This window comes from Ammospiza nelsoni, chromosome 1 (assembly GCF_027579445.1).
Source record: "Ammospiza nelsoni isolate bAmmNel1 chromosome 1, bAmmNel1.pri, whole genome shotgun sequence".
Lineage (NCBI taxonomy): Eukaryota > Metazoa > Chordata > Aves > Passeriformes > Passerellidae > Ammospiza > Ammospiza nelsoni.
In genome coordinates this window covers 94,167,964-94,181,221 of record NC_080633.1, presented here as the reverse complement: position 1 = coordinate 94,181,221, position 13,258 = coordinate 94,167,964, and the positions used below count along the sequence as shown (strand labels likewise).

The window sequence follows — 13,258 nt, the reverse complement described above, 5'->3', positions numbered from 1 at the left end:
GATTTCATGAGCTCATCATGTGAGTCTTAGTAGTATACCAGATTACATATCCAGTAACTGACAGACAACTACAAGTTCCTGCTTAACAGCTAAAAATGAGACCAGCCCTCCCATATTGCAGTTTGTTGTATTTTGGGGTTTTTCTTTTAAATATATCAAACACTAATTATACTTATGTCTAGATGTCTGTTCTTACAGAAGCCACATAAGTGGCCATTTCATGCCACATTTCAGTGGTATGAAATGTTGAGGAACAGTTGTCTCTCTCAGGAAAGTAACTTCAGCTTCCCACTTCATGCAGTACCCTGTCCAGCCAAGTGTTTCATGCTGGTTTCACACCCCAGCTATTGCACAAACGTTTTCAGACTGACAGCCATGGGCTTGCACCATGTACAGCTGTGCTTTACAGATGCCTTGAGAAAATAAGGGATCAGAACAGACTTGTTCCCACTGGCATTTGAAACCAGATGCTGATGGGGGTCCAGATGCTGATCAGGGCAGATACAGATCACAGATGAAGATGCAGTGATAAGGGGGTTAGTCATTAAGGATTACAGCTCTTGAGAAGATGTCAGTGATAAACTAGGGAGAAGATAAGGAAGGGTGTCACTGCTGAAACAAATGTTGAACTATCAGAATTCCTTCTAAGTCTTTTAGGTCAAGCCACCCATCACAGGATTCTCACACTGAGCTGCTGGTTTACAATTCTCAAATTCACAAACCACCACCTAATAGGGATGGGGCAGGGAGGGCAGGGATGTCAGGTGAATTAGGCTGTTAAGTAACTGTTCTGAACAGCAGTTCAAATCTTTTCAGCTTCATTGACTGGCTCTGAGCCACTGCCAGGGCATATGGAACAATTTCCTACTGCATTATATCATTCACAATTTTAGAATTTCCATCTCCAAAAAAAAAAAAAAATTTAGGCAGAACTCCCCAAACCTCTTCTTACCTCATTGTCTCCAGGAATAAAAAAAAAACCACTTACATGCCTATTTTGCTACTTGAGTTCAGGGCCAACATGATGAGAGTTATCACCTTCATGATTCTACAATGCATTCACTGAACCACTGCATTCACTGAACCACTGAATTCACAGACCAGGATCCCAAGCTGCCATGGCTGTGGGACACAGCAGCATACAGTTATACAGTTCTCGCTTTAAAGAGAATAAATTACCTGCCGCCTTTCATCAAGCAAGACACATTTGCTATCCTTCAGGAAAAACACCAAAAATAAATGAACTAAACAAAAAATACCCCTATTTTTGTTTACTAAGACAGTACCTGGGGCTTGTAACTCTAGTGAAATTCTGGATCTTCGATTTCTTTTTCTTAAAAACAGTAGTTGCTTGAATGGATTTCCAGAGTCCAGAACAGCAATTTTTTCAGTGGGTGCTCTAGCATACAGTAATTGTGCTTAAATTAAGGGACCTTTCCATACGTAAATCCTTTCCAAGCAGAAGTAGGCCACAGATATCTTCAGCCCTAAAATGCATTTCAGTCACCCAAGCAGAAGAGAAATTACACTTAGCTTCAGTTAACCTGTAGAGCTGACACAGCCCTTCCTCTGCAGCATCTGCACTGCCCAGTGAGCCTGGTGAGCTCCCTCCCAGCTGCATGCACAAAGCAGAAAGCAGCACCTACTGCTGCAGACCTGAAGGGTTTAATAATGTTTTGTCTCATTGCTTCACTCCAGAAAGCTGTTCCAGAGTCTGCAGGCTTACACAGCTTGTGAATTTACTGCCACAATAAATGCAAAATGAAAAATCTGAGATGATTTTCCAGGATAATAAAAGTAAATAGCAATTAGGTAAACTCACATGGCATGTCTGTCTGCTTAGTGAATGTAAGTGCACTCTACCCATTCTTGACTTCAGCTATCATGCTCAATGGCAGTAACATTTATGCAATATTAAATGAAGCCTCCAACAGTCCATTAGACTAATATCACTATTAACAGGCAAGAAACCCTTCAGTGACTCTTCTCACTGTTCAACCCCCCAGATCCTGATTCAACATAAGCTGGTGTTCAGTAACTGCACGTAACCTAAATGACTCAGCACACGAGTGCAAGAAAAAGCAGACTTCTCCTGGCAGCAGAACAGGGTGGGAAGGGAAGGAAGCCTGCAGAGCTCACAGGCTGCAAGTATGTGCAATGACCAAGCGTTGATAGCATTTGTGTGATGCTTTAAAGTAATTTCAAAACTAATCCATTGCACCTTATGTGTCAAGGGAAAGATGTGGTCATTCCCAAGGATCACAGCCACTTACTGTAGTGCAGGCTGATCCTCAGGTTTGTATTTTCAAAGTACAATTAAACAGGTCTTTCAGAAATGTCAGTTTTTTTAAAGTCTAGGTCATTTTACAAGTTCCAATTTTCATCTTTCCACCTGCTGTTCTTCTAACAGACTTAACATTTTGCAATGAAAAAAATGAAATTGCAACGAGAGATCAGTACCTCTCATCTAAAACTTCCAATGCTCAGAGATTAGTAACCAATTTTTTCCTTTTTTTAAGAGAAGCGCTGACTAACCCCAGTGTTTCTACTACCTGATATTAACACTTAACATAAACTTTCATGTTTATAAAATAACACTAAAGCTATAATATAGCTTTTGAGAGGGAATTTGAACTTTGAGATACACATGACAAAGGGCATCAACTGCCAACTAACTACAGGCCTGTTGCATTTTGGCAGTACTTGTACAGCAGTTCTGTACGAGTTCTCCATCTTACCTTATTTTGCTAACTCTTGCACAGCTGAAGAAGCTTGACAAGTGAAGAGAAGCTTCATAGTCATCTACAGACTATAATATTTAAGAAGCTTCTCATCACCCAGGAAGCACCTGACACAAGCTTCCCTTCACCAGACAATTCACTAAGATGCATTTAATATTTAATGGTCTTCTGTTTACTTATTTTATCCCTGCCCCCCTGGCACTTACCAAGGTCTCATGACAAATCCTTAAGCAACAGCCCAGTTGAACTCCCATACTCAGGTGCAATATTAAGTGTATTTCAATTCTTGGTATTAGTATGACCAAGGGAGCCACACAAGCAGTTGACAATAGGCAGTAACTAAAATTCTTGTTAGAGAGCCTTTCTGTATTTACAAACAGCTCCAAAACTGAGGTGCACACCATCACAAACCGTGATATCTAAGACCTACATTTTGAAAAAAAAGACTACCAAAAAAAAAAAAAAAAGCCATTAAGCTTATATAAAGAGGGCCTGAAAACAAAAGCTAGATGTTATGAACTACTTCCATTCACTTCTGAAGGGCACTTTGCTATAGTAACTTAATGGAAGAATATTTTGAGATTGAACTGCAAGTTCCATTGACAAAGAGTGGAACAAGAATTTAAACTCTTCCCTCAAAAGCTGTCCTGTTTAAGGGGAGAGAAACTCTTCAAAGATGCCAAATGATACAAGAACAAACTCCCCCACATTCTCAGCTCTGAAACCTGTTGATCCCTTATCTTTTTTTCCCACTACTTAGACAATGCAGATGGTTCTCAACTCACTTTGATAGTACAGCAAAAGAATAAGGTTTGCTAGCTGGGTAGTATAGACCACATTTAACAAAATTAGTTTTCCAATTTTTTGCTTCCTCTAATCCTGTGCTCTCCCAAGGAAGCACAGTATGGTTTGTCATGAGGAACAAATGAGCAGCCTGTCTTACAGACCCTGTACAGAACTAAAAAAGGAATCAAACAGAACCAGTTGTTTCCTGTAATACAGAGAATAAAGTTAAAATCTGTATGATTGCTGACACTTGGAAAGCAGTGTACACAGCCACTCAAACCAACATCTTGAGGCTTTTTCTAAGAGAGACCAGACTGAAGAAAACCCAAATACCTAATGCAAGAACTGTCATTTGTTTGGTAACCAAGGTAACTACGACCCTACTCTCACTGTGGTGAGATGATGTCCAAAATGACAAATTAAGAACAAAGGATGGCACTTACTAAACAAATTCTAAAATTCAGAAACTTAAATGTTCCTATGAAACTTAGCTCAAGCTTCATGTGGACATTTTGCATTATGTCTAACAGATCATTCAAAGAAGAGCCAGTTAAAGCTGAGAAATTTTCAGTACTATTAGCAGGTATGGTGGTTACTAAGTATTTTAGAAAGTCTTAGCATTATTTCTTTGTAACTTAAGACAACTATGAAAGTGAAGTTGGAACTTTCAGGTGGCGTTTTTGTAGGGTGTTTCATAGTAATCTGTAGGAACTTAAACCTTGGAAGTAAAAATACTTATGTACCAATACAGTAAGATACTAGTAATGCCATTATTTCTGACCAGTACTTTTCAAAGCATATGGCCCACATCTGCAAGAACACCTTTGCCACTGATCTTTGCTAATTTTACCATTTTACAGTCTGTACATTTTCAGTGTTTGTAGTGGGTGACACTTTTAAGATGCAAGATGCAACTAAGATTCAATTAATAGGATTTCCATAAATAAAACCAGCCATCTTTTACCTAATTTATTTAATTTTCAGTTTTTTCCAATTCCAAACAAAAGCTAAATACAAGTTTTAAACAGGTAAGCACTAGTTTTATCCAAAGGGAGTAGGCCTATGACGTTTTACTCCAGTAAAGTACTCAACCCTTAAGCAGAGCCTTCTTTGTCATCAAAACTATACAGTAGTCTTCCTTTTATCATTGCACAATCTTAAAATGTTCTGTCAGAACCAACTTTTGACACTCCAAACACTATTTTACATTGGTTTATAATGTCTATTCCAAAAGAAAGAAAAAAAACAACCTCAATGGGTTTTCTGTAAGAAATGTTTTAGAAACCAGTATTTCCTGCACAGTTCACCTGCAAGTTTACAAGTCTCAACTCTCAAGAAAAAATAATCCTCTACCAACATTGTTTCTGCAGCTATTATTTTACCTTTTTTGAGCTGCTTTAGCAACTTCAGACTCCAGGTCTGCCTCATCTGTATAAATGCATTCAACTCAAAAGAATACCTTCATACAGTTATACAGCAACTTGGGGAAAGAGATCCGAAACAAAAGTGCCAGTAAACTTAAGACATGGCCCAGCAAAATAAAAGAGGCAAAAAATGCCTATACATTAAATGAGATGCCTTTTTTTTTTTAGGAAGATTTCTTTCCCACACTTACTTGCTATAGTAATAGCCACTTCTTCGTTCATTAGAATGAATGATAGTGCTCGTCTATACAATCATGAACAGCAAAGCTATAAGGCTTTTATACCCGTTACATTCACTTCTCACCCTCAAATACTGATGGTTAACATTAGAGATGTTAGGGGGCATGACCAGCACAAATGGGAACACCACCACAAATGATCACCTTGTGCTTTCGGATACATTTGTTTCAATGTACAGTCCCTTCATTTCACATATCAGTAAGATGCTGATGCAGTGCAGAAGTGTGCAGAGCATCCTCTCTTTCACAAGGTCCATGCAGAAAACATCTAAAAAAAAAATTGCAAAGTTCTGAGATACAAATGATTAAAAAAATCCAGGATGATCAAGTTTCACAATGTATAGTGTTCTGAACATGAGTCCATTTTCTTCTAAATTCTGAAAGAATGAAGTGGTGAGGAAAGTGAAAATCCACTGCTGCATTCTGTGATCTTCCCCATTTTGCTGGCCAGTACCTTACTCTGGCATGTAGGGACGGAGGTGATCCTCTATGGTACCAACCGTCCAGTGAGTGAGCTGCTCCTGTGGCAGGTACAGGCAGATGCTGCATAACTTGAAGATTGTAGCTTTGTTTTTTGGAGTCTAGAGGCAAAGAAAACACAAAGAAAAGTATTAAGCCTATAAGTTAACTCAGGACTAGTAGGCAGATCCCCAAAGACATTTAAAATTCACTACTTCATACACATAAACAGAGCTTAAAATTAGTCTGCAAATTCTAATGCATAAGATGTTTTCACTATTTTTCACTTGAATTATTTCCATATTGTCACCCAAACCAAACCAATGCTTTAATTTTTCTTAAACACAGATCTATTTCAGAACTTCTTAGATTTTTAATACAAGAACATTATGTGTTCTTGTTCTATGTGAACACATGTGTCCCATAGTTAGTTTTTGCACATGAGTCCTATTTATAGTGGAAGTTTCCCCTGAAACTGCCAAAATGCAATCATGAACACATTATCAGTTTTTCTACTTGAGTACCTTGCAGCAAAATCACTGATGTTCCCAAGAAGAAAAAGCTTTTTGTGATTAAAATACACCTGTTAAAACAAGGACAAAAGAAGCTCACCTGCAAGTGCTGTCTGTCAATGAAGAGAAACACTGACTGGTTAGGGTTGTTGACAACAATTCCAGTCTTGTCCTTTCGGCTCAGAACATGCAGAAACTGTTTTTCATAGTCACCATGATGAAATTCAAACTTGGCCTACAGGGTGTTAGGGAGGGAAATAAAATATTTTTCAAGACAAAGCTCACGTGTAACCCATTAATCTTCTTCAGTCTGGGGCTTTACAACCACTTTTGTTCTTTCCTTTTCTGACCTATTCTGAAAAGAAGAAACTGAGGACCATGGCAGTGTCTTGACACAATTTAAAGAATCCCCAAATTTCATTCTGTCAACAATGACATCAGCCATTGCAATGACATATTAACAACTCAAAGGTATAACTTTACCTGCAGCATATATAAAACCCAATTTACCTTCCTATGGCAGAAGATCCCTGTGCAACAATTTATAATGCAAAGGTTCCATCCATCGCACTCTTCAATCTAATCAAATACAGCAACTTGAATACTGACAAAACCTTAACAACACTATCACATTTAGACAAAGATTCAATTGTACTAAGAGGCACATCTAATCCACTCCTACAAACACAAACACACTGAATGCATTTATACATACGTGTCATTTGCAAAGGCCCTTTGGAAACTTACATTTTGGAAGGGCTAATACGACAGTGCATAAAGATAGGAGTCAGAATTTGGCATTCAGAACACTGACTGCTTTATAAATAAAAGCAGACAGCATATTTTTCTAACATCCACAGAACTTGCATACCTTATCAACTTAGTGGTTAAAGAGAACACTCCCTCCAGGAACAAGTTAGTTACTGAAGTCAAAACCCAAAACCAAATACCTGAACAGGCCTAAAGGGTTCATCAGACCCCTTCCACCGGGAGAACAGGAGACAGACTATCTTCTCAATATCATTACGAGGCCATAGAATGAAGTCCATCTCCTGGGTACAGCCGATCACATCCTGTGAGCAATAAAGTTCTTTAGTTACATTCCCTCCAACTGTCAAAGATACAGATAAGCAACTTATCTATACAGGCACATACTTGAGAGGTGATACTTGTACAACATTTGTTTGATTTTCCATTTGCATTACTCATACCACAGCTGAAGTCTTGCATGCCACTGAATTTAGTATCATTACCCACTTAATATAAACTACACCTTTAAGAAAACATTAGCAAAGACTGTCTGTCTTCCAACATTCATAAAGCAACATCCCTTAGATATACAGCAGGAGCTGTTGCAAGAATTATTAACACATGCCTTCTAAAGGACAAAGACAGCAGGATGATACAATTCCCATGGCACATCTCTGAATGAAACAAATGAAAGGTAAAACTTAAGAACTACATATTTAAACAGTTTCAGAACTATTATTACCCTACTGCTACTCTTCAAACCAGACCACATAAACACAGGCCCACAGAGCCCTCATGCAGCAAATGAGAAAACAAAAAGGCTGGATTAGCCTTAGGATTCCCAAGGAAAAGCACAACTCAGCAAGGATAAAAAGGAGCCTTACCCTGCGCATGGACTGGTAGCGGGGTGCATGGAGCTGTACTACATCCTTCTGCAGTAGCTCTAAGGAACTTTCCAAAGAATAGCTGGAATCCCGCACACCTTTCAGGATATTTTCTTCATAGTTATTGGTCATGACTGGTATCACTTCAGACACTTCAAAAAGTGCTGACTTCTTCTTCTAAAAAGCACAGATTACATTAAGATTACAATCCTTTTTAGGAAACCATAGGTAACAGTCTATTTCAGGATTTGTGATTTTCTGTATAATGTATAAAATACACATCACACAGACTAGGACTTTGACACAAATCACTCTAAAATTCACATGCAAAAAAGTTCATAAATTAAACAGAATCAGACTGACAACTTCTATAAAAGCTGAACAGATTTTTGTAGTCTCCAAAAATGCAGATTTACATATCAATCTTAAAAACACTAAGATTCTATATAAACATGAACAGAATTACTCCTTTCATTACAATATACAACTCTGGGATGACCAAGAACTTCTGCAAGCTTCTCTCTGAAAATCAGGTAACACCTTTTTTCTCCTTTTCAATTTTTGACAGTTTGCCTTTTATGAAAAGTGAAATCTTTCAATGCCACATTTGGTGACAGCAGGTGACTGAGATCCCATCTGAAGTTAGCTATAATCTTCTCAAAGGAGAACTATTTTCATTTGCTATGTAACTTTTATACTCACTACAAATATTTCAGCATCTTTCAAGCAAGGCCAAAACATTATGAGAATGTAAAATCTCTAAAGTTTATGTCTGTTTCTAACAGCTTTCTTACAGCGCACTGGAAGTCCTGACCTACTTGAGAGACAAAGTGCAGCTCACCAAATAATGCTCCCTTTCCCTTCCCCCCTATCAGAACACAGGTAACAATTTGCTGACCATGCTGACTTGAGCAATTCTCCTACTTTAAGCAAAATGGTATGGGATGGACATCTTCAGTTCACTGAGATGTAAGCAAATATAACAGGATTTAAAACAGGCATTTGCCATGAATTTTCTACCAAAAAGTAGTATCAATGTCCAACTAAAAGAGTTACAGCTGTGTCATCTAAGAAAATCTAATTGTTGCCACTGTTTAAACATTCATTTTTGTTACTATTACACAGCACCCAGAAATTATACCCCAATAAAAACAATCTCTGCTTGCACCAGAACTGACAAGAGCAAACTGAACTCAGAAATTTTAAAGAAGCTTTTCAAGGAAAAGCAAAATCTATACATATGAAGAGATTAAACAATTTCAGAGCTTATCTACATGCATTGTGTACTCTGTTGCCATTTGCTTCTACCTTAACTTCCTCATCATGTGTTCAGCATATTCAATTCCTCCCTCTAAGTACCCACTTCCCTTGACGTTCTGTGGATAAAAACTCTCCCACAACTGCGGGTCTATGGCTGGCTTTAGAAAGACGCAGCTCCCCACCCAGATGTGCGGAACTCAGCAGCAGAGGCGGCAGCCAAGCAAATGAAGATTTTCTCTCTGCCCTGCCCTCCCCACTCCCTTTCAAGATGACCGCAGCAGTTCCTGCGCACTTGGGCCATTTCCACATCCCATCCTGCGACTCCTCCCTTCAGCTGCCAGGTCTTCCCTTCTGCTTTCACCAGATAAACACACTCGGCAATGGCCCCAGCCAGACTGCCTGCACAGCCCAACTGCTCAGAGCCAGCAATGGGGCAGGACAGACCCCAATTAGGCTCAACGATTCACAGTGTTAACTTTGAAAAACATCTACCCAATACAGGAGTTACTAAGTAACCATTTAAAGAGGCACTGGAACCCTCCTTCTGCCTTACAAAACACCAGGAGCCAAAATGACAAATATGAACTGAGTATGACAGCAATTAAAAAAAAAAAAATCAATGGACTCTGTTAAGGATAAAACATTTGATGCAATCAGGCAGTAAGACTTTGCACAGAACACTTAAAACGCAACAAACACACAGACACACTTTAAAACCAAGTTACCTTGTCTTTGAACACAAAGGCAATGTACATCTTGAAGTCAAACTGGTCAGCTAAAGATTCTTTTTTCTTTCTAAGCTGAGCACGAAGTCTGTTCAGAGCTTGTTTCTTCCGGGAGTTTGGGTCCCCCATTTTGTAATATAGGTGGTACTAAAGCCTTTGGAAACTGTCGCTAAACTATGGGCACCTTTTCGTAAGACTTAAGTACAACAGAAACAAGTCGTTTGATTCCTGCTAATACAACTGAATAGATCAAACGCTAATGTAACCCAGAACCGTACCTCAGGCAATATTTTACGAGAATGTCATATTGGAGGGGTCAAGAAACAAAGAAAGTAGTTGTCCAGCCATGGCTGGACAAGAGGTTTTACAATGAATCACGAAAAAATCCCCAAAGAATTTCGAAGAGAAAAATTTGAACAGTTTAGCTGCAGGAATAAGTGGGAAAGAATGAAGGAGAAAAAAAAGAAAATAAACCCCAAACAAATCTTATCACAATTTATGTGTACAATAAAAAGCAACTGGCACAAGCCCAATCCATGGGGGGGTACTTTTGCTCTGCTTACAAAAAAAAAAACCCGAAGCTGAAATTACAAACTGCGTTCTACCCCAGCCAGATTCATGACTCTACTGATTATTATTCTCAGCCTTCCACTATTGCTATGTTGCCTGTCTTTTTCTTTAGAATTATTACACTTGGTGGAGAGCAGAGAAAAGGGTGCAAAGGAGGAGTGCACAACCCAGGAAGTATGACATTTCTCTGCCGCCAACAACAACAAAATCAACTACAGACAACACAGCGCTGGTTTGCAGGGGAGCAAAGAGAAAAGACAGCGGAGTCATTTCTAACTTCATCCTGCTCATCACTACCCTGAGGCTACTGCTGCCCAAGAGGAGAGGGATCATGATGGCCATTGACAAGGGGCGGGCAGGGATTCTGAAGGACAGTATTATCTCACCGAGAGACTTAAACCTGAATCAGTGCCCCAAGCCCGGGCTTGCTCCCCAGCAGTGGGAGCGCCCTACATCCCCCGACGCCTCATACACTCCCTGGGTTGCTGATCCCCCGGGGATCCTTCCCTCTCTCTCTCTGCTGCGAGCACGGTCAGCCGAGGCTGTGCATGGCCGGCGCTCTTGGATTCCCTTCGGCTTCTCAGTGCGCGCAGGGCGGCCGCGCCCGGGGCAGCGGGACACCCACAGCAGCACCGCCTCTCTCCCCTCTCACTTCATGGCTACGACTCGGAAAACATGGAGTGCGTTCCGCTCCTGCTTTTCGGTGACTGATTTTTTTGCGAGGTTTTTGTTTGCCTTTTTTTTTTTTCTAATTGCAACCTAGGTTGCAATTATAAACCTCTAAATCACCCTCCCCCGAAAAAAAAAGCAAATCCCCAATTATCAGGTTATTTTCTTCCTCTCTCCAGGCATTTTTGCCCCTCGCCAGGTGTTTGATTAGTCGGGGTTAAAAAGTTTTTAAAAAGTTAAAAATTCGTCGGACCGGGTTAAGAAGAGGAGAGGGGAAAAAAGTATTTCTCCTCTTCTCTCCCTGGAGAGAAAGGAACAAAAAACCAAAGGAAAACAAAAACAAACAAAAAAAGGAACCCCTCCCAAAGCTTCCCCCCGAGTTAAGCAAGAGACTGAGAGGCTCCGACGAGAGCCCGAGACCGTGGCCCGCTCGCTACCCGCAGCCGGCGGGCGCAGGATGAGCAGTGGCGGAGGAGGTGGCGGCGGTGCTGGCAGCACGGAGAGGAGCCATGTCAAGATAAAGCCACGAAGCCGCGGAGCCCCCCCATCCCTGCCGCAGGGGACACGGTGACCGGGCCGCCCGCTCTGCCGCTGCTCGGCCCCGACCTGGTCCCCATAGTCTAGCTCAGCGCCCCGGGGCCGGGGAGTGGGGAAATGGTGGCGGAGAGAGAAGGAGAAGGAAGAGGCGACGGCGGCGGAAGGAGGAGGAGGAGGAAGAGGACGCTGTCCCTGCGCTAGCGGCTCCTACGGAGGAGGGCGGCGGGCATAGAGAGATCCCGGAGCGGCGTCGGAACAGGACCGGGACGGCCGGGAAGAATGATGAGAGGGCTGAGGAGAGCCTCTTTTCGCCCAGGCGGTCCCGGGACGTCCTCGAGGGCGACGGCAGGAGCGGGCAGGAGGGAGCGGGAGTGCCTGTGCCTCGGCACGGGGCGAGCGCGGAGTGCAGCTGCGCAGCCACCACGGACCCCTCAAAATGGCAGCGCCTGAGTCACACAGGCACCGCCCTACCCGCACCGCCGGCGCGTACCAAGCTCTCGTGCCTCTGGGGGGGCGAGGCACTGTTGTGACTGAGGCAGTAAAGCTCAACCTCGGTAACCACTGTGGACACGCCTTGTCGGGAATGGCAGGAAGCAAAGTACAATAGCGGCTTGGAGCGCCTCCGAGCTCTCACCGCGCCAGGAATCCGCACTGCCCTGCACTTTCTTCCCCTCCACCCCCCGCGGTCACGCCTCGTGTAACTGCCCGCTCGCCCAGCATGGTGCCCGCCGGACATGGACCCGGATGGGGCTGCTCAACGCCGTTCTCGAGGGGGGTGGGGGGGGGTGGGAAGAATGACGACGGGCAGGGTGCGAGGCGAAGGGGAGGGAAGAGCCATGCCCCACCCCCCCCCTCCGCCCGCCCGTGGTGGTATGTGCCTGGGGCAGCTCCCCTCCGTCCCACCCGAACAACGCCTGATCTCCAAATTCCGTCACCTTGCGGGAATAGTTAAACTTAAGTACTTGTTTGCCTATAACATCACCGGCCTTAAGCGTGGTGATGTGATAGCTAAACAAGGCTTGCAGTGGCATATTTTGTGTAATTTGGTCCGTCGCGGTTTGTATTTAGCCGGTCCCACGTATGCAAAGTAAAACTGTAAATAAAACAACAATTAAAGTCCAACATGTATTCAAAGCTGACATGGCGAAGGGCGTGTCTGCACCGCTGATCTCGCCACAGCAGCCAGTGTGACAGTCCGCGTTCCTCCGTGGCGGCCGCAGCGCTTCCCGAGGAGGCTGGCTAAGTTTGATAAATAAGTAATTGCTGTTCCAGAGACACAAACCTAATCCTTGGAGAGAAGTAAGCGGTTTTATTTCTGCACTACAAGGACAGGCTAATCCCTTCCCTTCCCGTTCTCTGGAAGGAAGGAGGAATGGCATGGAAGCAATGGACGCCAAGCGAGGACACAGCCTGCTGTTGGGCGCTCTCCCTGTGGGAAGGCCCAGGGCGAGTAGGAGGAATCGCCATTCCCAGCACCGGGCCCGGTCGTTTGCTGGGCCATCGCTGCGTACCAGGGAAACCTCCTCGCTGTCCGACGTGCCCCGGCGCGGGGCTGCTCCCGAGGCAGCGCAGGTTCGCAGTGCCGGGAGCCGAGGGGTGCTGAGGGGCTGGTGTGTGCCTCAGCACGGCCCGGGCTGCCCGGCTGGGTGAGCGCCGCGCTCCCGCCTTTCCCTGGAAGCTGGCGCCTGTGACTCCACGGAAC

At 43.1% G+C, this 13,258-nt stretch overlaps 1 protein-coding gene across 2 annotated transcripts; it reads right to left on the bottom strand.

Annotated features, from left to right (window-relative positions):
* Positions 1 to 4,481: 4,481 nt before the first annotated feature.
* C1H6orf62 (chromosome 1 C6orf62 homolog) lies at positions 4,482 to 12,000 on the bottom strand. 2 transcript variants are annotated; one of them, XM_059493850.1, is made up of 6 exons: positions 9,781 to 12,000; positions 7,796 to 7,972; positions 7,112 to 7,234; positions 6,262 to 6,396; positions 5,645 to 5,771; positions 4,482 to 5,458 (listed from the first exon to the last, which is right to left on the bottom strand). In XM_059493850.1, the coding sequence occupies exons 1-5, from the start codon at positions 9,907 to 9,909 to the stop codon at positions 5,646 to 5,648; spliced, it is 690 nt and encodes a 229-aa protein (XP_059349833.1). In that variant the 5' UTR covers positions 9,910 to 12,000; the 3' UTR covers positions 4,482 to 5,458; position 5,645. The 2 variants fall into 2 exon arrangements, with proteins under 2 accessions (XP_059349833.1, XP_059349823.1); XM_059493840.1 differs by having other exon boundaries at positions 4,482 to 5,771; positions 9,781 to 11,997.
* Positions 12,001 to 13,258: the final 1,258 nt, after the last annotated feature.

Excerpts from the sequence above, each read along its gene's own strand:
- C1H6orf62 (XM_059493850.1), bottom strand. The coding sequence starts at position 9,909 with ATGGGGGACCCAAACTCCCGGAAGAAACAAGCTCTGAACAGACTTCGT. Across the intron at positions 7,235-7,795 it reads GCTACCAGTCCATGCGCAGG|GATGTGATCGGCTGTACCCA; the intron begins GTAAGGCTCCTT and ends TATTGCTCACAG. Across the intron at positions 6,397-7,111 it reads AACCCTTTAGGCCTGTTCAG|GCCAAGTTTGAATTTCATCA; the intron begins GTATTTGGTTTT and ends AACACCCTGTAG.